Source organism: Vipera berus, assembly GCF_964194415.1.
Source record: "Vipera berus genome assembly, chromosome: 2".
Classification (NCBI taxonomy): domain Eukaryota; kingdom Metazoa; phylum Chordata; class Lepidosauria; order Squamata; family Viperidae; genus Vipera; species Vipera berus.
Window position 1 is genome coordinate 16,742,752 of NC_138203.1, and position 21,700 is coordinate 16,764,451.

Consider the following 21,700-nt stretch of genomic DNA (forward strand, 5'->3'; position numbering starts at 1 on the left):
AATAAGAATATTTTCCAATGTTTATTGACAAATTCATGCTTTCTTTTCTGTTTCTGCTTGAGCAATATTCTGTGCCCAGTTAGAAATCTGTGTAGAGAAAAATTGCAGTATCATTTACAACCTCTATCCTATCTTTCTTAACAGCTGTGTCCACTGCAACGTGGTATATTCTGACGTGGCTGCACTCAAGTCCCATATTCAAGGTTCTCATTGTGAAGTCTTCTACAAGTGTCCTATTTGCCCAATGGCATTCAAATCAGCACCCAGCACCCATTCCCATGCCTATACACAACATCCTGGAATCAAAATAGGAGAGCCTAAGTAAGTGTTCTTCTTGTCAAATTCCAGAAATTATTGAAGCTCAAATGACATAATGTATGCTTATTTTCTTAAGAAATGCATCCTGTATAAAATGGTGGGGCTTTTTTTTTAAAAAAAAAACATGCTATTTGAGAAGCAGGGACAGGCAAAAGCACTTAGTATAGGTAGTCCTCGACTTTACGACCACAACTGAGCCCAAAATTTCTGTTGCTAAGTGAGGCAGTTGTTAAGTGAGTTTTGCTCCATTTTACGACCTTTCTTGCCACAGTTGCTGCAGCTGATAAGTTAGTAACATGGTTGTTAGGGGAATCTGGCTTCCTCATTGACTTTGCTTGTCAAAAGGTCACAAAAGGAGATCACATGACACCGTGAGACTGCAACTGTCATAAATACGAGTCAGTTGCCAAGCATCCAGATTTTAATTATGTGATCATGGGGATGCTGCAAAGGTCATAAATGTGAAAAATGGCGATAAGGCACCTTTTTCAGTGCTGTTGTAACATAGAATGGTTACTAAATGAACTATTGTAAGTCGAAGACTATCTGTAATTCATATTGCTAGAGCCGAAGGGTGCGCGCTGTGCCTTTTGGACAATGCAATTGCGATATAAGATGTATAAAATGTGTATAAGATATTTCAGGTAGAAAATAAGCTCCTTTTGCAAGGTTGCAGCAATCCATCTCAAGCTAAAAAAAAGTTCTGAATTTGAAGGTTTTTGCCCCTCCATTTAGATCAGGCATGTCAAACTCGTGATGTCACGTGATGTCGCACAACGTATTGCGACTTTGCCAGCAATGGGGACGGTGCGGTTTTGGCGTGACACATCCAGCAGTTTGACATGCCTGATTTAGATGCTACAAATGGGGGAGTTGCACTAAGAGTGTTCTTCGATTCTGGCTCAGGGCAATGCATATAAGAGTGATTATTTTGAGAGAATTTCTGTTAAGCCAGAATGGTTACTTCCTTTCCCACTATGTGTGGATGGCCTTTCAAATTGACATTTGGATCTGATATATTGGGTTAGGTTTCCACCATACTATTTTGTGTGGGAGTTAACTTCAGTGAACCATTTTATATCCTGCTGAATTCAGTTATGGACTATTTACCCTTGTTCCCCACTCCCCATCCCTGGCTTAGCTATTAGCTGCAGTTGTAATTGGAGAGTAGGCAGAAAGAGGGAAATCGTGTTATGGTCAAATCACTGGACCAGAGAGAAAGATCATCCTGAATTACACTGTTGGCAACAATTGAACAAAAGAACAGGAAGCTGCTGTACCTGGAGGATAAATGACATTCTTTTTTTTATTTAAAAAGTTTTACAAAAACAAAGTTTTACAATATATCCCCAAATCCCCCCCACCCCAAACCCGCCCGCTTCCCCCCCCACTTCCCAGAGCTAAATACAGGATTATAGTTACAATAATCATATTCTAAATAAAAATTATGTATAATATACAATTAACCAAATTCATAATGTGCTTTAACTCCCCTTTAACATAACTACAAACAAAGTACCAATAACAATATCCCACTAAAATCTACTCATAAGCTAAATGGAACTTTTTAGTCCCATATTTGTTCTGAATATAATTTATCCATCTCCTCCAAACTGAAATATATCTTTCCTGTGAATGATCTTTCAAATAAGCAGAAATCTTAGACATTTCTGCAAGATTCGAAACTTTAAACACCCATTCTTCTATAGTAGGCAAACTATCCTTCTTCCAATATTGTCCCACCAGTAACCGTGCTGCTGTTATCATATTCAACATCAAATTAGTTTCTTTAACATCACAATCTACAACAATACCCAATAAAAATAAATGACATTCTTTAGAGCAAGGGTGCCCAAACTTGGCAACTTTAAGAATTCTGGGAGTTGCCCAGAATTCTCCAGCCAGCCATTTTTATACACATAAAAAATAGGGATGTCTTCAATCACACAGTGGGAGCTATCCTCTTGGTTATTTTTACTACCACTGTTGTTTCACGGATGCCCCTGAAATCCTAGACATCAGTTCCTGTTCAAAGGAAGTGAGTTAAATGCTAAGAAAGAAATTTAAAACTTGTAATAATGGACCCCAAAGACCCTGATACTGAGTGTGACAAAGGAAGCCCATATTTCTGTGAGCAAAAGAAATGATGGCCTTTATGGTATACAACTGGAGGACAAAGCAACTTTAAAATGATGGCAACATTTTGAATATCTGGAATCAGTTGCTTCAGTTAGACGTGGGGGTACGGAGCCAATTAGATGGTACCGCCCCAGACGCTTAATGGATCCTGATAGGTTCCAGGCAGCGCTGGGGTCCCCACCTGCCTCCGTCGCTCACAACTCGGCGGATGCCCTAGTGGAAGCCTGGGAAAGGGCGGCCACTGGGGCACTTGACCGAGTTGTACCCTTGTGCAGATCCCCACGAGCTCCATGGTTCTCCACGGAGCTCCGGGAGATGAAGCGTCGGAAACGGGGCCTAGAGAGCTGTTGGAGGTCCAGCCGATCCGAATCCGACCGATTGCGACTAAGAACCTTTATTAGGTCTTATCTCGCAGCGATGAGGACGGCGAGGTGTAATTACTTCTCTGCCCTCATCGCGTCCGCAGATAATCGCCCGGCCGCCCTGTTTAGGGTGACCCGCTCCCTCCTTAATCAGGAGGTGAGGGAGGAACCCTTGCAGGGTCGTGCCGAGGAGTTTGGTCAACATCTGCTGGATAAAATTGCTCGGATTCGGACCGGTCTGGACTCCAACTGGGCAGAGTCTGACGATCAGGACACGGGCGGTCTTGTCGATGTTATCTGGGAGGAGTTTGATTCTGTAACCCCTGAGGAAGTGGACAGGATTATGGGGAGGCTGAGCTCCACCACTTGTTTATTGGACCCATGCCCTTCTTGGCTGGTTTATGCAGCTCGGGAGAGGACACGAGGCTGGTTCCAGGCAGTTATATCTGCTTCCTTGAGTGAGGGTAATTTCCCCGCCGTCTTGAAGGAGGCGGTAGTGAGACCTCTCCTCAAGAAGCCTGCTCTGGACCCAGCTGTTTTGAACAACTTTCGTCTTCGCTTTCTTGCAAAGGTTGTTGAGAGTGTGGTGGCGCACCAGCTTCCCCTGGTCCTGGATGAAGCGGATTATCTAGACCCGTTCCAATCGGGTTTCAGGCCCGGGTACAGCACGGAGACGGCATTGGTCGCTCTGGTGAATGATCTCTGGAGGGTCCGGGACAGAGGACATTCCTCTGTCCTTGTCCTATTAGACCTCTCGGCGGCTTTCGATACCATCGACCATGGTATCCTGCTGCGGCGCCTCAGGGGATTGGGAGTGGGAGGCACAGTTCTTCAGTGGTTCTCCTCCTATCTCCTGGGACGCTCGCAGTCGGTGTTGGCAGGGGGGCAGAGGTCGACCCCTAGGACTCTCACTTGTGGAGTTCCTCAGGGGTCGGTCCTCTCGCCTCTCCTGTTCAACATCTACATGAAACCGCTGGGTGAGATCATTCGTGGTTTTGGAGTTGGGTATCATCAGTATGCCAATGATACCCAACTTTTTATTTCGACCCCACACCACCCCAGTGATGCCCTCGATGTGATGTCCCGTTGCCTGGAGGCGGTTCGGGCCTGGATGGGGAGGAACAGACTTCAGCTCAACCCTGACAAGACTGAGTGGCTGTGCATTCCGGCATCCCGGGACATTCAAAATATTCCATCTCTTCTTATGGGGGGTGAGTCCTTACCCTCCGTGGATAGGGCTCGCAACTTGGGAGTCCTCCTAGATTCACGGCTTACTCTGGAAGACCATATAGTGACCGTGACTAGGGGGGCTTTCGCCCAGGTTCGCCTGGTGCGCCAGTTGCAGCCCTATCTGGACCAGGATGCCCTGTGTACGGTCACTCATGTGCTCGTGACCTCTCGCCTGGACTACTGCAATGCTCTTTACATGGGGCTTCCCTTGAAGACCACTCGGAGGCTCCAACTGGTACAGAATGCGGCCGCGAGAGTTGTCTTGGGAGTTTCCCGGTACTCCCATGTTACACCTTTGCTCCGCGAGCTACATTGGTTACCAGTTGTCTTCCGGGTGAGGTTCAAGGTTTTGGTTATGATCTTCAAGTCCTTACATGGCATGGGTCCGGGGTACCTCGAGGACCACCTGCTGCCGGCGTCAACTCCCCTCCGCCCTGTGCGTGCCCACAGAGAGGGCCTCCTCAGGGTGCCTCCGGTCAGGGAATGTCGACTGGCGGCCCCCAGGGGGAGGGCCTTCTCTGTGGGCGCCCCGGCTTTATGGAACCAACTGCCGGTTGAGCTCCGGATGGCATCGGACCTTCGCTCCTTCCGGCGCGGTCTGAAGACCCACTTATTTGAACTAGCTGGTCTGGCCTGATGGGGGAACGTTAGGGTTTTTAATGGGTCTTTTATTGCTTTTATTGCTATTGTAATTTTTAATTGGGCATTTGTTTAATTTCTTTTTAATTTTTGTATTGTTATTTATATATGCCCTGTTAACCGCCCTGAGTCCTTCGGGAGAAGGGCGGTATACAAATTTAATAAAAGTAAAAGTAAAAGTAAAGTTGTTGAGGGATTTCCAAATATAGGCAGCCCTTCTTTTACAGTCATGGTTCTAAGAACTGTTCAGAGTTACAGTGGCACTGAAAACATGACTTACAACCGATCCTTGCACTTGTGTCCCTTGCAGCATCCCGATTATGGTCATGTGATCAAAAGTTAGAAGCTTGGCAGCCGGCATGCATTTATGAAAGTTACAGTGCCCCAGGATAATAGGATCGCCATTTGTGACCTTCCAAGCCGGCCTCCGACAGTCAGTGAGGGAAGCTCGAGTTGCTTAATGACCACATGATTCATTTAACAGCCTCAATGATCTGCTTAAAAACTGTGGCAAAAAAGGTAGCAAAATTGGGTTCAACTCAACAATTGCCTTGCTTAGCAACAGAAATTCTGAGCCTAATAGGTGAATGGGAAACACCTACGGTTAACTGAAATGTTTGTTCAATGACCTGTTTTCAGTGTCTGCATGATGGTAATCCATTTATTACTCTGCTTTGACTTACAGGTAGTCCTTGAATTATGACCACAACTGAGCCCCATATTTCCATTGCTATGCAAGACAGCTGTTGAATGAATTTTGCCCCATTTTACGACTTTTCTTGCCACCGTTGCTGGGTGAAGCACTGCAGTTGTTAAATTAGTAACACAGCTGTTAACTGAATCTGGCTTCCCCATTGACTTTCCTTGTCAGAAGGTCAGAAAAGGTGACCATGTGATCTTGCGAAACTGCCATCGTCATAAATATGAGTCAGTTGTCAAGCATCTGAATTTTGATCATGGGGATGCTGCAGTGGTCATAAGTGTGAAAAACGGTCATAAGTTGCTTTTTTCAGTGCCATTGTAACTTCAAATGGTCACTAAACAAATGATTGTAAGTAGAGGACTGCCTGTATTCCTGATATTGCACTACAGTGTGGTTGGCTAGTTTGTGATGCAAACATAGCCAAGTTTGCTAAGTTTGTAAAGCCGCCCTGAGTCTTCGGAGAAGGGCGGGATATAAATGGAATTAAAATAAAAATAAAATTAAATAAAAAGACTTAATGAGGGAAGAGGGTTAGTAAGAATGATTTGGATGATATCCCCTCCTTCATTTTGATTTCTGTTGCACTCATAGCTTTGAAATTCACTCTGCATTTTCTGCACATTATCTGTGCAAAGCTGTATTTTTTGTTAAAACTCTTTTATAGATTCCTTGACTGTTATCTCTATACCTCCTCCCATAACCAAGCCTATATAGGATGAATTTTATGATGTTGCTACCTTAAGCAGTGCCTGGTTATTGTTTTTCATGAACAGCCTCTGCTATTCTGGTTTGTTACTTGGACCTTTGTTTTAGACTTTTGAAAATAAAGAACAATATTGGACCTATTGGTAAAATGTGATTATCACTTGTTGTGATCCTGAGATATTATAGAATGCACACTTCTAGAATTGGAAGATACCATAAGGAAGATCTGATTCAAGTTTTCAATTTTTTTTCATTTGGCCATGTCCCTTCCTTCTGGTCACAGCATCACCAGATGCTTTCTGCAGCTCTTTAGGAGTTTGAGAGACTGAATTGGAGCACCGAGTTTCTCAGACATTGGTCACCCATGTTTATGAAAATTTATGTTGCAGTAAATATATATATATATATTTGTTAACTTTAACAGGAAGTTTGCATTATTTTATCAGAGAGGCCAGACTGCTTTAAATAGTTAACTTCTAGTCATTTAGAATGCTTTTTCATTTTAAAAAAATAAACTTAGGGATTAGACAAGAAACCTAAACATGTTTGCTGGTACCATCACAATACTTTTGATAGCTCTTGACCTTGCACAAATGTTTTGCCTGAGGAACAGTGGCTGCTTCAAATGTTGTTTCGGGCAAAATATCAGTGTGTACCTTAATGGTAAATGACTGGCGACACCTCCTGATTAACAGCAAAATGATTTGTGTTTTGTTGCCTATGGCAATTCACACTGAGACTCTTTGAATGTCATGGAAACTTCCTTAGAATGAATTTATAACGCAGGGAATGGATCATACTCGTTAGCCTCTTGTCCAATATCACTGTGCTCTTCCGGATATGTTCCTGACCTTTATATATTAGTAGTTGAAAGACCTGTTAGGAATGTCTGTTTGAGCACAGCTGTGCAGCTATGGAACTAATATGGTTAAAGTGCATTATGGCAGATAGTCTGGATAGGTTCAACATTGACTCAGCCTTCCATCCTTCCTAGATCAGTAAAATGAGGACCCAGGTTGTTGGGGGCAATATGCAAGTAATGCCTCTACATTGTGAACCACCCAGAGAGTGCTGTAAATCAGGGGTCCCCAACCCCCAGTCCATGGACCAGTACCAGGCCGCAGCATGCCAGAAACCGGGCTGCATAAACAACCAAAGCCCCATCTGCGGGATGCAGGCAGGACACAAAACCACTCCCCCTCCGGTTCGCGGAAAAAGCTCTCTCCACGGAACCGGTCCCTGGTGCCCAAAAGGTTGGGGACCTCTGCTGTAAAGAGCTATGGTGCGGTATATAAGCCTCAAATGCTATTGCTAAGGTGCAACGGTTAGGGTCCAAACTGAGGCAGGACTAAAAGGCAGGGTTCCATTCTTCCTCCATATAGTTCTCCAAATCTGGAGGCAAAGTGAATTTCTGTCAGTATGAATCCTAATATAACAAGCACAAGTGAGATCATTTCAGTCACGTCCAAATATTCTGTAAGTATTTCTTACTTGGAAAAAATGCATCAGAATAAATTGTAATATATCGATTTGGGGGCAAAGACTATACAGTGTTGAATGTGGCTTGGTTGTTGTTGTTGCAAGTAACACTTTTGTTTAGTCATTCTACGAACTAAAGGACTGCAGTGGGCAGTCGTTACTTCTTCAACTCTCTTTGGTTTTTAGAATAATATACAAATGTTCCATGTGCGACACAGTGTTTACCCTGCAGCCATTGCTGTATCGTCACTTTGACCAGCACATTGAAAACCAGAAAGTATCTGTCTTCAAGTGTCCAGACTGCTCGCTGTTGTATGCACAGAAACAACTCATGATGGATCATATTAAGGTACAAGTCATCCACTTTTACTTGGAAGCAACACTATTGCATAAAACAATAAGGGTTGATAATTAATAATAGAGAAGTTATCAAGGGTAGACGTCAGAAGGTGGGAGATACTCTGGGCTTATAAGGTGAGCAAACTCCTGAATTTATCAGTGCATTCAGATAAAAAAGATGAGCGTCCCTCTCCATTACCATAAAGGTAAAGGTAAAGGTTCCCCCGCACATGCGTGCTAGTCATTTCCAACTCTAGGGGCTGGTGGTTATCTCCGTTTCAAAACCGAAGAGCCAGCACTTGTCTGAGGACATCTCCGTGGTCATGTGGCCGGCATGACTAGACACCAAAGGCGCACGGAACGCTGTTACCTTCCCACCGTAGTGGTCCCTATTTTTCTACTTGCATTTTACCATATCAACTACTAATTCACTGTTCCAGAACAGGACTGAAATTTGTAGGTTTTTTTTCAAGCTCTGAAATGCCTTCAACTTCAAAATTTCAAATGGTGTGACATCTCAGAGATAATTTAGTGTCACGATTTTGATGATCCTATACCAGGGGTAGGCAACCTTGGCTCTTTTATGATTCGTGGACTTCAACTCCCAGAATTCCTGAGCCAGCCAGTCAGGAATTCTGGGAGTTGAAGTCCACGAGTCATAAAAGAGCCAAGGTTGCCTACCCCTGTCCTATACTATGATATTAGAAGACCTTATGCAATGGGACCAAACCTTGTGTAAGATTTCAGCTTATTCACACAAAGTCTCATGTGATTGATTGTCATTGCATAAGGTCTTCTAATATCATGGTATAGGTCATCAAAATCATGACCTTAAATTATCTCTGATTGATTGTCACATGAGATTGATAAAATGCCGAACTATTTGCACACGAGCCCAGAATAAAAAAAGAAACTCACTTGAATCTTGAATATTCCATTCCTTTTAAATAGGAGATATAATCTAATTGCCTTCCTTTCCTCCTTCCACAGTCTATGCATGGGACACTGAAAAGTGTTGAAGGACCACCGAATCTCGGTATCAATTTGCCATTGAGTACAAAGCCTACCATCCAGAATTCAGTCAGTCACAATAAAGAGGACTCAAAATCCATCAATGGGACAGAAAAAGCAGAGAAGAATTCCCCCACTTCTGTGAAGAAGGCAGAACCCAAAAAAGTGTCTAATCCTGGCTGGACATGCTGGGAATGTGATCGGCTGTTTACTCAGAGAGATGTTTACATATCCCACATGAGAAAAGAGCATGGAAAAGTAAGTTGTTGAGGGATCCTTGGTGCTCTCCAATCTTGCTTGTTTTCTTGCAGACGTTTCATTACCCAAACTAGGTAACATCAGCAGTGCTAGTAAGTTGTTGCTCTAGCATCCTTCTATATGTGGGCTCTATAGGTAGTCCTCCATTTACAACAGATCATTTAGTGACAGGTCAAAGTTACAACAGCACTGAAAAAAAATGGCTTATGACAATTTTTCACACTTACGACCCGTTGCAGCATCCCCATGGTTAAGTGATCAACTTGGCAACTGTCATGTGTTTATGATGGCTGCAGAGTGCCGGGGTTATGTGATCACCTTTTTGTGACGTTCTGACAAGCCAAGTCAAAGGGGAAGCCAGATTCACTTAACAACCGCATTACCAACTTAATTACAATGATTTACTTAACCACTGTGGCAAAAAAAAGGTTGTAAAATGGGACAAACTCACTTAGTCTCCCTTAGCAACAGACATCTTAGGCTCGATCGTTAATGTAAATTGAGGACTACCTGTATTTCATGACATGCTTAACGGAGTCTTGAGATCCTTGAGGCAGGATACATGTGTCACGAAAAATCTCCTGTCTGCACAGATGAACTGTTTATCTCTGACCTCGTTTGGACTAAACAAATTCCTTCCAATCAACTAAATCTCTCCATATGAAGGAAGCGACTTATCTGAATATTATTTGGCTCTTTATTCCTGAGTTTACAAGAGACCAGCAAAAATGAATTATTTGGGCAACTCCCAAATAGTTTCTCTCCCTTTAGCCAGATAGGAGCAGGGGGGGGAAACAACCCTCCTGAATCTGTCTGGGCAGTGCTGACCACAATCCTATCACTGGCTTTTAAAATTTCTTCTGTTTGGGGGTGAAAAACATGAAAAGACAGGAAGTGAAAAGACAAGTACAACTTCCTTTGAAGCCATTGTAAGAATTAAAGAACTAAAAAAAAGGCTGCTGCACGATAGGTCAAGACATCTTGTGTTGTTTGATGCATCACACAAGACAGTGAATTTGTTGACTGGTGAGTGGGTGGCTAGGGGATGTTCATGTACCATGAGCACAACCAGTTTAAACATTAGAGTCGAGCTGCTTTTTAAGTTGGTGCTGAATTAGTGTTAGTGAATTATATTTCATTCTTAGTAGCTGTCTGTTGCTGAATTGAATCATCTGTGAGATGTGTCGATTATACCTGTGTGTTGCCAAAGCCTCAGAAGATGACTCTTTTGGCAGTATTGAAGAAACTGTGAAAATCTACCATTCAGTAAATGAAATTAATTATGTTTGTTAAAAAAAAAAGTTTGCCTGTGCATTTTTCTCCTGCATTCCTTATTAGTGTACACACACAAGTAATAAATTAGCTTCAGAAATAAGTCTGCAGTTAACTACCCTTTCGCCATGTTTAAGAATCTAGGATTACAAGTTCTATTACGTTGAATTATATTAAATTGTATTAAATTACAGAATATCTCTCCAACATGATAAGTGGGGTTTTGTAGGGATGCATTTATTTATTTATATTATATGAGGCAGATGGGAGGTTAAGAAATACAAAATGAATGAATGAATGAATGAATATTTGTTGTAGAAAGCCCTTTTGGTCTAGCGCCATGGTGGCAGACCTATGGCACGGGTGCCACAGGTGGCACTCAGAGCCCTCTCTGTGGGCACGCACACTGTCGCCCCAGTCCTAGGCCTTCAGATGGGTTTTATAAAATCTTTTCGCTTTAGCCCTCCGCCACCATGTGCAAAAAAAAAAAAGGTTCAATCAGTCAATTTTAACTTCTTGCGGGGAAAAAAATCTCGCAAAGTTGGAATTGATTGATTGAATTTTTTAGTCCCACCCAGTCTGCCGTTACCACCGCAGCCACGCCCACCCAGTGGGCCACACCCACCCAAATGGGCCACGCCCACCCGGCACCCAACGGTACATAAGTGGGTTTTGGGTTGCAGTTTGGGCACTCGGTCTCTAAAAGGTTTGTCGTCACTGGTCTAGTGGCTAAGACACCAGGCTAGAAACCAGGAAGCTGCTCTAGTCTTGCCTTAGGCATGAAAGCTGGCTGCATGACTTTGGGACCCTGCATTTATGGGAAAAACATTAGAAAAAAAATCATTATATAAATTTTTTTTATTCCCACCTCAAAGAAATAACTTTGGGCGGCTGGCAAACAGCACAAAAACATACATACATGCACACGCACACACACACAAACACGCACACATATGGATGAATGGATCCAACATAAACAAAACATGATACAATTGGTAATTATCATTAATGCAATAATCATGGCATCTCAAGAATTCACAAAACCAAATGCACATATTGGCTTCAGTAATATCCTGGCCCAAACACCTGAAGGAAAACAGGGTCTTCACAGCCTTACAGAAAAGTTAGGGCCATCTGGATCTGTGAGAATAGGCTTGTATTTTTTGCGTTATTAAAATGTACGTGCTACATGACTGTAAGTACTTTATAAATTATTTAAAATATTAAAAATGACAAAGAAAGAGAAGGGTTGTGGTTAAAACAACAGCCATAGGGCACTCAGTGATTAAAACTAGCTACTCTTCTATTAATGAATTAAACCTGCTGTCTTTGTTGACATCACATATTAGTCACTGAGAATGCAGGTCTGTTCCCTTTGCTCAGTAAAACAGCCTCATATAACAGCTTCATTCCGTGGATCAATTCTAACATAATAGTCTGCCCCTGAGGCATGATCCAAGTTTAGGGTTTTATAAGCATCACAACCCAAGTTCTTGTGTATCTGCATGCTACAGCACAATGCACGTATGAAAGGCCAAGGTTTACATCACAATACAGATAGTTTTCAGTTAATGACCATAATTGGGACTGGAACTCTGCTGCTAAACAGCGCAGTCGTAACATGAAAAATCATGTGACCGCCTTGACTTGTGACGACAGTTCCAGTTGCAATCATTAAGTGAGTCACGCCTGGTGGTTGATGTCACATGACCACAACTTGTGATTTCCTTCTGGCTTCCCCATTGATTTTGCTTGTTGGGAGCTAGGAATGACGGCCACAAATCATGGTTGTAGGATCCTGCAACCATCAGAACTATGCGCCAGTTGCCAAGCACCTGAATAACAATCATATTAACATGGAGTCATTACAATGGCCACAATTTCGAAGACTGTCATAAATCTTCATGTTCAGCATTGTTGTAACTTCGAATGGTTGCTGAGCAAGTGGTCACTAAGTAAGGACTAACTGTACTGGCCCCTATGGATCTTCATGCTTGGTAAACAAAGAGGTGTCACACATCTGTAAGATTAAAAATACATCCTTTTGCATGCATAACATTTTCTCAGTTGTCTGTCCATTAGACTGTTGGAAGTGGGAGCCTCTAGGATACAATAAAAGTTAAAGGTTTCCCTGTCCAGTTGTGTTCGACTCTAGGATGCAGTGCTCATCTCTGGTTTTTGGCTGAGGGAGCCAGCATTGTCTGAAGACATTTTCCGTGGTCATGAGGCTAGCATGGCTATACGCCAAAGGCTAGATAGGCAGGAGTTGGGGCAAGGAACGGGAGATCACTCTGTTGCATGGTGTTCTGGTTTTGAACCCAGACTGCACTTTCCAGCTGACAATAGAAAGAATTAAAAGGCACGTTCCTTTACATCTGTGGAAATCCAATTGCACAACTCCGTTGTCGAAGCTAATCATGTGCAAGAATTAAGGAACATTTGCTGAGTCCTGGGAAATGGTAGAAAAGCCAGGTATACAGCATATACATTTGGAAGATGTATATTCAAATGCTGAATAGGAGCAGCAAATTATGTTCGCCTTTCCTGAGCAAGCGGGGTGTAAGGGAGCTGATTCATAAATTTTTGTGATGATACTCAGTGCATAACCCCTAGGCAGGAGTAAACCTAATAAAAATAATGCCAGTTTTGCTGTCTGAGAGGGTTGAGGAGGTATGGGAGGAAGAAAGCAGAAAACGACCCGTGGGAAATCTTGTGAAAATGAAATTGGCTCCAAGATGTTAGTAGTAACAGAAGCAGCTTCCTACAGATCTGACTGGCTGGGTGGGAGATGCTGCAATGCAACCTTCCTCAAACTCCAGGTATGTTGGACTGCTGCTCTCATCATCCTCAGCCAGGGCACCTTTGCTGATCAGGGCAGGGTCTTACCAGAATTGCTCTCCAGCTACTCCCCAGAATAATTGGTTGAAGTAAGCTGGCATAATAAAATGTAGATTAGGTTTCTTTCCAAAGCTATTAGCGAAAAGGGTTGCACATCTGCGGGCAGATGGCTGAAGATGCATGCTTTTGTTGATTTTGCTAGCAAGCGAAACTCTCTTCTTCCAGAAGCTCAGGCAACATATTTCTCACAAAAACAGTCCTAGAGGTAGGTTGAGCAGGCAAAGGCAACCGCTTCTAAGTCCTCCAGCTGAATTTCTGTGATTGAGGGTAGTTGGAATCCGGATCTCTGTCCCCACATTATACTCCAGCACCTTAACTACTGCACCACTCTGGCTGTAGAAGATATGGTGTGTCAGGATGGTGGTTTCCAACCTTCAGTTGCATGGTGGGTGCTCTGCTTGCGAGTGCTTTGTTGAAAGAGATGGGTGTTGCTGCTTTCAGGTTGCTTCAAGGCCTGGAAGATGCCTGATGTGAATCAAAGGAATGGCCTCCATCAAAGGAGGATGAATCCCTAGGACAGACGGGGGTAGTGGTGTGATCTGAAACAGGGCTCAGAATGTAAATCTGCCCATGGGTTGAGCTGTCCCTGTACGGCCAGGGTATCTCAGTGAGCAAAATTTTAAGGAGTGAAGGCCCCTCCTCCTGAACTGAACCCAACATCCAGTCTTGCTTTTCTTCAGATGTCTTTCTTCTCCGCCTCTTTCTTCTTAGACAAATGCAGTCCTTTTTCTGCAGAGAGGGAGGGAAGTAACCCTCTATACCAGGGGTAGGCAACCTCAGCTCTTTTATGACTCATGGACTTCAACTCCCAGAATTCCTGAGTCAGCTATGCTGACTCAGGAATTCTGGGAGTTGAAATCCATGAGTCCTAAAGAGCCGAGGTTGCCTACCCCTGCTCTATACTCATGGGAAAAGCTTTCTCTTACCAATCACATGTTTTTTATAAAAAAAATAGAGGTATTTTCATGAATTAGAATCCTATCTCGACCCTGAGCTGGGGAGAGAGATGGTGGGTGGGCTGGGTGGACTCAAAGGTAGATCAAATGACCTCAGAGTTCTCATCCCAGTTCAGGAGGGGAACTCGTCAAGGCACACTCCAGATATCTGGATTGGGGGGAAAAATTAAATATCCTCTATTTCTGGTAGTACCAGGTTAGTGAAGGTGGTACCGTGCGGTTGTAACAGCAGTCCTTTAGATGCCCCTGGAAACTCTTGAAGCTGGGCAAACCATAGATGTTCTTCAACAGGTCAGTCTCCAGTCCTCTTAGTTAATTAGGTAAACCCTCAACCGTTATTTGCCTTGGGCTCATTTATATTTACCCTGGGGAAGGAAGGTTGTGTAGATTTTCAGATTTGATTGTAGAAAGACACTTCAAACTCTCCATGCATACCCAGATAGTATCTTTCAGCACCCACTTAAATTATACACGTTTTCACAGGATTGCACGACTGTCTGGGTCCCCAATCAAGGCTCAACACTAAATCACTTACTTCCAGACTTTCCATAACTTAATTGATCACCTGCTGTATGCTAGAACTTGACAGAGGTCTCACATAACTGTTTTGGCCACACAGATCCGGAAACTGACTCTACAGGAAGACTGTAGAATAAAGAAGTATTGAAATAGGCCATATAGCAGAAGTCTGCACGTTTTCTGGTTCTCAAGTTTCCTTTCTCACCTCTAGAGTTTCAGAGGTGCAACCTGGAAAAGGATGCATCTGTGTCAGGGAGTTACAGAGAAAGTGTTGCATAAGCATCACGTGTGTTGAATTTAAAGCTCTCTGCCTATAAACCTAAGAGAATTGATTATAGGAATCTGGGGCAAAACACTCTGGCAGAAGATCTGACTACAAAAAATGGAAAAAAAAGATGGCTGGGTGGATCCCTGTGTTGACTTACATTTAACAACTGGGGTTTGTGTTTATGTGTTCATGCCTCTGCTTTTTGACATCTGGTCTATATTAATGTCACTTCTCCCTGACTTCTGTGGGCCTGGGAAAGCAGTTGGAATTGGGCAGTGGGTCACCCCTGTCATTAAACAAATGCTGCAGTTGTTAAGTGAATCCATTGTCTGCAAAGGACAGTTTTGGCCAGAAACCAGAAGTAAATACTGGTTTTTATCAAAATCGTCCTAAATTGTGGCATGTGACTTGCAGGGCACTACAAACAGCTTTAAAAGTGAGTCAGTTGTTGAGTGTCCAAATGGCTATCAGAAGTTTGACTTTGGTTCTTAAGTATGTAAAGCTTTTACTGCCCTGTACACCGCCCTGAGTCCTTCGGGAGAAGGGCGGTATAGAAATTCAATTAATAAATAAATAATAAATAAATAAGTAGCCCTGGGGAGATCCGTTGTAATTTCAACTGGTCACTTAGCATAAATCGAGGACTATCCGTAGGTTATTACAGATAAGGGAGAAGTTATTCTCGTCATTTTCAAAAATTATCTGTGTGCATCTCCCTCTAGTGGACCTGGTGGAATTGGACACTGACAGGACTAACTTCAATCCTATTTCAGAAGTGTTATGTTAAGTGTTGTGTTAAGAACTTAAATCTTCACACAATTGATTGCTTTGCAGTTGTGTCCTCCTAGGATTGCTAAATTGTTTCCAAGAGTCCCTGTTGTTCAGAATGCTCTCCTTAAAGCTGCAATCTGAATCCCTCTGTTGACGTTTAAAGCTATCTGCTCTTTCTTCAATGTTTTATTTTCCTTCATTAAAGCAAATGAAGAAACATCCTTGTCGTCAGTGTGACAAATCGTTCAGTTCATCGCACAGTCTTTGCCGTCACAATCGTATCAAGCACAAAGGCATCAGGAAAGTTTACACCTGCTCGTAAGTTCTGCTTTTGAAAGTTTTTGTTTATGTAAGCTGACAAACATTCAGCAATACCACATAGTAACAGGCCAGGCAACTGTCAAAAGTTTTCCCATAGATCTTCAGATTTGCAAAATCTTTGAATAATCATTGTGGGTGTCATTCGTATGATGCTACCCCCAGTGGGTCCATCAGATCTTTTATCTTGTAGGCTTACCTCAAAGTCATGGAGAAGGCGAACGTTCACTTTTCATGCATCTTGGTTAGGTATTGATTTCATCTTTGGGTATAATTTGGATGGCACAACACACATTTGATGCTATCTGTTCATAGCCTGCTCTACGTTTTCTTCAGGCACTGCCCGGATTCCAGAAGAACTTTTACCAAGCGATTAATGCTAGAAAAACATATTCAGCTGATGCATGGCATTAAAGAACCTGATGTGAAAGAAATGGCAGAATCCACTAACATGGGAGAAAGTGAAATCAAGGAAGACACGAAGGTGAGCTATCCTGTTTCTCATGGTGCATCGTTGTGGGTTATAGTTCTGTAGAAGCATATATCTTTTTTTCTCCTTTAGAGCAACATTCACAGGAAGTCAAAAATCAAAACATTGGTCATAGCAGTGTATCCCTTTTGTATATGGATCATAAAGATAAACTCTAAGGGAGGAAACTTTTATAGAAGGTAAAGAATAACCAAAAGCTCTAGAAAAGCAACCCTCTCAATTCCTAACTCTGGTCTCATTTGTTGCTTCATTATCTATGATCTGACCTTGGAACTGAGCCAATGGATTAAAAAGGTCCATGGTTCTCCTCCAAGCACAATATACCAAGCACCGAACTGGCCCTTGGGACTTTATGGCTTTTTCAGATTATTCAGAGCATGTTGAAATCATATAGTCTGCAGGTGGGAAGGGTTTCCTGTTCAGTATATATTAGATATAGCTGGTAAATATCTGCATAATGGAACATTTGCCATCTTTTGTGCCTGTTTCCATTTTTCTGAAAACAGGCCAGAGGCAAGCTGTGCTTTGAGAACTAGCTTTGCTGGAAACAGATGTCTCTCAGGTCTACTCTCCAGGTGTATAGGCATCTGAGGCATCTTAAAAAGGTTGTTGTGTGGATCCATCAAAGTCCATGTAGTTTCCATCTCTCTACAACCTGAAACCTATGCCCTGATCTCAAAGCTTTTGGTACAGGCCAAAGAATTCTTTCAAAGCGTTGCCACTGAATTTTCATCTTCGAAACCAGCAAAAAGATTTAAGTCCATGGGGAGTCATCATATGAGCTGTATCTAATTAAAATGAAATCAAATATTGTTTTATCCCTGGCCCCTTCCATTTGTTTTTGTCCTGATATAGCAGACTCATGGACTGGGAAAAATGTTGTGCATCCCCATTTTAGAAATGTGTAATTGGGGCACATCCTGCTGCTCGTCTGGTACCATTTGTTTATTACCCTTGTAAAGATAGAAAAAGACATTATTGTGTCTAATAATTGATGAAATACCTGTCCTCTTAATCCACTATGACTTCCTTCTTAAAGTCACCCTGGGGCAGGGGTAGGCAACCTTGGCTCTTTTATGACTCGTGGACTTCAACTCCCAGAATTCCTGAGCCAACATAGCTCAGCATGGAAACCTCTCCCTTTCCCCTCAGCATGGCTGGCTCAGGAATTCTGGGAGTTGAAGTCCACGAGTCATAAAAGAGCCAAGGTTGCCTACCCCTGCCCTAGGGTGGTCACCATCTTCATAATATATGAAAGTTCATTCTATACATTATACCGCAAATTGGACTTCTGTCTCAAACTTCATTTCACTGACAAGAACTCTGTATGAAAGTGACTAGCCGTGTTGTAGTTTGTCTCTTTAATGGACTTGTTTAATGTTGTTCTCAACTTCTTCAGGTTCCCAGTCCAAAGCGTAAATTAGAGGAGCCCGTGTTGGAATTTAGGCCCCCTCGAGGGGCCATCACCCAGCCGCTGAAGAAGTTGAAAATCAATGTTTTTAAAGTTCACAAATGCGCTGTCTGTGGCTTCACAACCGAGAACCTGCTTCAGTTCCACGAACATATTCCCCAGCACAAATCTGATGGCTCCTCCTATCAGTGCAGGGAATGCGGTCTTTGTTATACGTCCCATGTCTCTTTGTCTAGGCATCTCTTCATTGTCCATAAGCTGAAGGAACCTCAGCCTGTTTCGAAACAGAATGGCTCTGGAGAAGACAGTCAGCAGGAGAACAAGCCGAGCCACGAGGAGGAATCCGTGGATCGATCCACCTCTGACAGGAAATGCAAAGTGTGCGCAAAGACCTTTGAAACAGAAGCTGCCTTAAACACCCACATGAGGACCCATGGGATGGCTTTTATTAAATCCAAACGAATGAGTTCAGCTGAAAAATGACCTGCAACTTTCTTTCATCCCATAAGCATCTTCCAAAAGCAAAAAAAAAAAAGAGGGGAAAAAAAAAGAAATCAACCTTTCTACTTCAGAATGGAGTTGACTTTTTCTTTGGGGGATATAAAAGATTTACCATACCGTAAATTTTAACAATTCTCTCCCAGGCTGTTGCAATAGATTCTACTCTATTCTATATTTCAATTTATCTTCCTCACCTCATAATCGCTATAGAGATTTATAAGTAGTCATTCGTCATTCACTCCCTTGAAAGACAGCGTTTAAAAAAAAAGCAGTATTTGAGTCTCAAAGAATTTGTATATATTTAAACAAAGAAATTTCATAGTCTTTGTTACATGTTTGTATTTGTATTTAGTGGGATTCCCCCCCCCCTGTTTTGTTTGTCTTTCTTGCTTATGTCTTTTCTAACAAACGGATTGTTTCAAAGCAGAATTCTTAAAAGTTGGAGCAATACTTTAGATTTATTAAGCTGCTTCAGAAGTGATCCTTTTCTGAGATTGTCTGAGCAGCTTTGGAAAAATTCCCACGTGTTCCGTTCTCGTACTCCCTGGGAAGAAAAAAACCCAATGAAATACTTCCTTCCCCACCAGCATTACCCCCTCCAGAAAACTAGGTCATGCTAAGCCAGGAAAAGACAGCCATGGGGTAGATATCCTTGGATTCCATTCAACCAGAAATGTTTTGATATTGCCAACGTTGTGCTGAAAATCAGCTCACGCATTTCCGAATGAAAAGTCAGAAGAATTGTGTGTCTGAGCAATATTGGAAGAGAAGGGTTTTTAAAAAGCAAATAGATTTTTTGTTGTTGTTGCAAGTCAAGGAGCAGTTGTAGTTGGACCCACAAATGAATAGCCCAATTCTTATAACTAGGAGAACTAAGAATCATTTAATATGACCTCTTGCTTAAACATTTCAGGTGTTTGTGGAAAACCTACTCAATTTAAGGATTTCTCTATAGAGAAAATTCTGAGTACAGTATTCAGTCCTTGAGCATTAATCTTCTTTGCAAGAGCTCCGTTGGAATGAAAAGGAGTTGAATCAAAGCAGTGCAGGGCCTGGGGTTGGTTCCCCAGTGGTGCTGGCAGAGAAGAAAAGCCTTGGAGGACTTTGCTATGTGTTCTTTTAATCACTGTCTGTCTTCATAGTCCTCTGTTGCGTTTTCAGGGGCCTCATTGAATGTTGCAGGACCTTTTAAAGGCCACTTGAAGATGCTTTTTCAGTATTTTAAGCTTGTCTTTGTCTGTTACAGTATATAAGATGCAGAATAAGCTTAATCATTTTAAATGTGTGGTACCTACAGTCAATCAAGTTACAGTTAAGGGGTAAAAGAAAGTCACGTGTCAAGTCAGTCTTCTTGAACAGCAGTTTTTAGAGGATGTCAAGCATTTTTTTTTATTTATAGACACGAATTAAATCGTAGAGATTTGAACACAAGGAAACAACAGCCAATCGCTGGCCATCAACACCCCAATCAACCAATAGGAATTCACCACATAAATATGATGCATGGAATAGCCCAAAGCATAAATTCTGGTAGAGAGAAGTTCTCTGAGGTACTGCTCCAGCACTGGTCTGAAAGCTTGGAAAACTAAAACCTCTGGGGCGGTGATCGATCCATATTGGATCTTGTGTAGAGATTTGAATTGGGGACCATCTGTATGCAATACCACTGATTTATGGGCTATCTCATAAAGATTTGATTTAATTGCATATTCAAGGATGCACTCATAACTGGGCACCGTAACGATGGAAAATCTCTCCTGCAAGAGGGTGCTAGCTGACATTGGCCTTCAGTGGCCTTCAGCTGTTCTTCTTGGCAAATTTATCCTGTAAAGCAGGGGGTCCCCAGACCACAGCCCATTCGGAACCAGGCTGCACAAGCGGCAGGTATGTGTGCGCCTGCTGTTTGTGCAAATGGAGGTTCGCACACGAGCACACTCGCCTGCCGCTTATGTGGAATCATCCCCTCTTCCCCCCGCCCATCACTGCTGCCCATCCACAAAGCCGGAAAGGTTTGGGACTACTGCTGTAAGGGACTTGTAAGATCAGCCATGAACTCATGTTTGTGCTTCTAGTGCAGGGCTCCTCAAGCTGGGCCACTTCAAGACTTATGGATTTCAACTCTCAGAATTTCCCAGCCAGCCATGCTGGCTGGGGAATTCTGCGAGTTGAAGTCCACAAGTCTTAAAGTGGCCCAGTTTGAGGACCCCTGTTCGAGTGCTTTGTTTTAATGCGGTCAGAGGCGAAGGGATCTCTTTAAAGCAGGGGCTCCTAAACCTTTTGCCATCGCACCTCCTCTAGTATATGTCTGAGCGTGCACATCTCTCAAAATTAAACAAACAAAACAATACAATGAAATTTGGGGGAAATTGGATTTACTGCAGTAAGGTACAACTAAAAGGTTCTTCACATCTGCCCTGGACTCTGCATCTCCCCAAAGGAGGTACACCTCAAAGATTAGGAAAGCCCTGCTTTAAAGTATTGTCTTGGGGGTTAGGTGTTTGTGTGTGTGGGGGGCAATCAGCAATGATGTCTTAAAAAATAGTTGGCTAGACCAGCAGCCCCCAACCTTTTGGGCACCAGGAAACGGTTCTGGTGGATAGAGATTTTTCTGCAGACTAGAGGGGGTGTGCTTTTGTATGCCACCTGCATCCCACGGATGGGGCTTCACTTATTTGTGCGGACCGGTTTCTGGCATGCTGTGGACTAGTGACGGTCCACGGACCTGGAGTTGGGGACCCCTGGGCTAGACTATTTCCTAGTGTTTCTGAACCCTGCAATTCTGTGAACCTTTGGTGTACTTTGAGGGGGGGGGGTTGTGTGTGTGTCTTATTGGTTTTGATTTGAATTGGGCCTTTTGCTGCCTTACGAATGTGTATAGATAATTCCAGGCTATTCAGAGTATTTGAACCTCCTGCCTTGCTTCTGATCCCTTGGAGGCATTTGGGTTATTGCCACCATGCTTTGAATTTGGAGTAATTCTGTGTAGTTGTTTCCATCGAGGTTAACTTTCTGGGTAAAGCTAACCCTGGCTGAAAATGTCTTCCAGTTTCCTGAAAGTGTTATCCCCCACAGCAGTATTTCTGCTTTGTTCTTAGGCTGATTTATCATGTCAT

The 21,700-nt window shown here is 42.8% G+C and overlaps 1 protein-coding gene across 4 annotated transcripts in view; it reads left to right on the forward strand.

Moving 5' to 3' along the window:
• The window catches only part of ZNF532 (zinc finger protein 532), a gene marked incomplete at its 5' end in the record, with an annotated part of 50,274 nt that extends 31,330 nt beyond the window's left edge, over positions 1-18,944 (forward strand). Inside the window, 6 exons of one of the 4 annotated variants that reach the window (XM_081316424.1) lie at positions 145-321; positions 7,762-7,924; positions 8,905-9,183; positions 16,073-16,185; positions 16,522-16,669; positions 18,075-18,944. In XM_081316424.1, the coding sequence (XP_081172550.1) occupies positions 145-321; positions 7,762-7,924; positions 8,905-9,183; positions 16,073-16,185; positions 16,522-16,669; positions 18,075-18,569 (1,375 nt within the window). In that variant the 3' untranslated portion in view covers positions 18,570-18,944. The remainder of the gene's footprint in view (positions 1-144; positions 322-7,761; positions 7,925-8,904; positions 9,184-16,072; positions 16,186-16,521; positions 16,670-18,074) is intronic. The other 3 variants (XM_081316425.1, XM_081316426.1, XM_081316427.1) reach the window with 3 other exon arrangements.
• Positions 18,945-21,700: the final 2,756 nt, after the last annotated feature.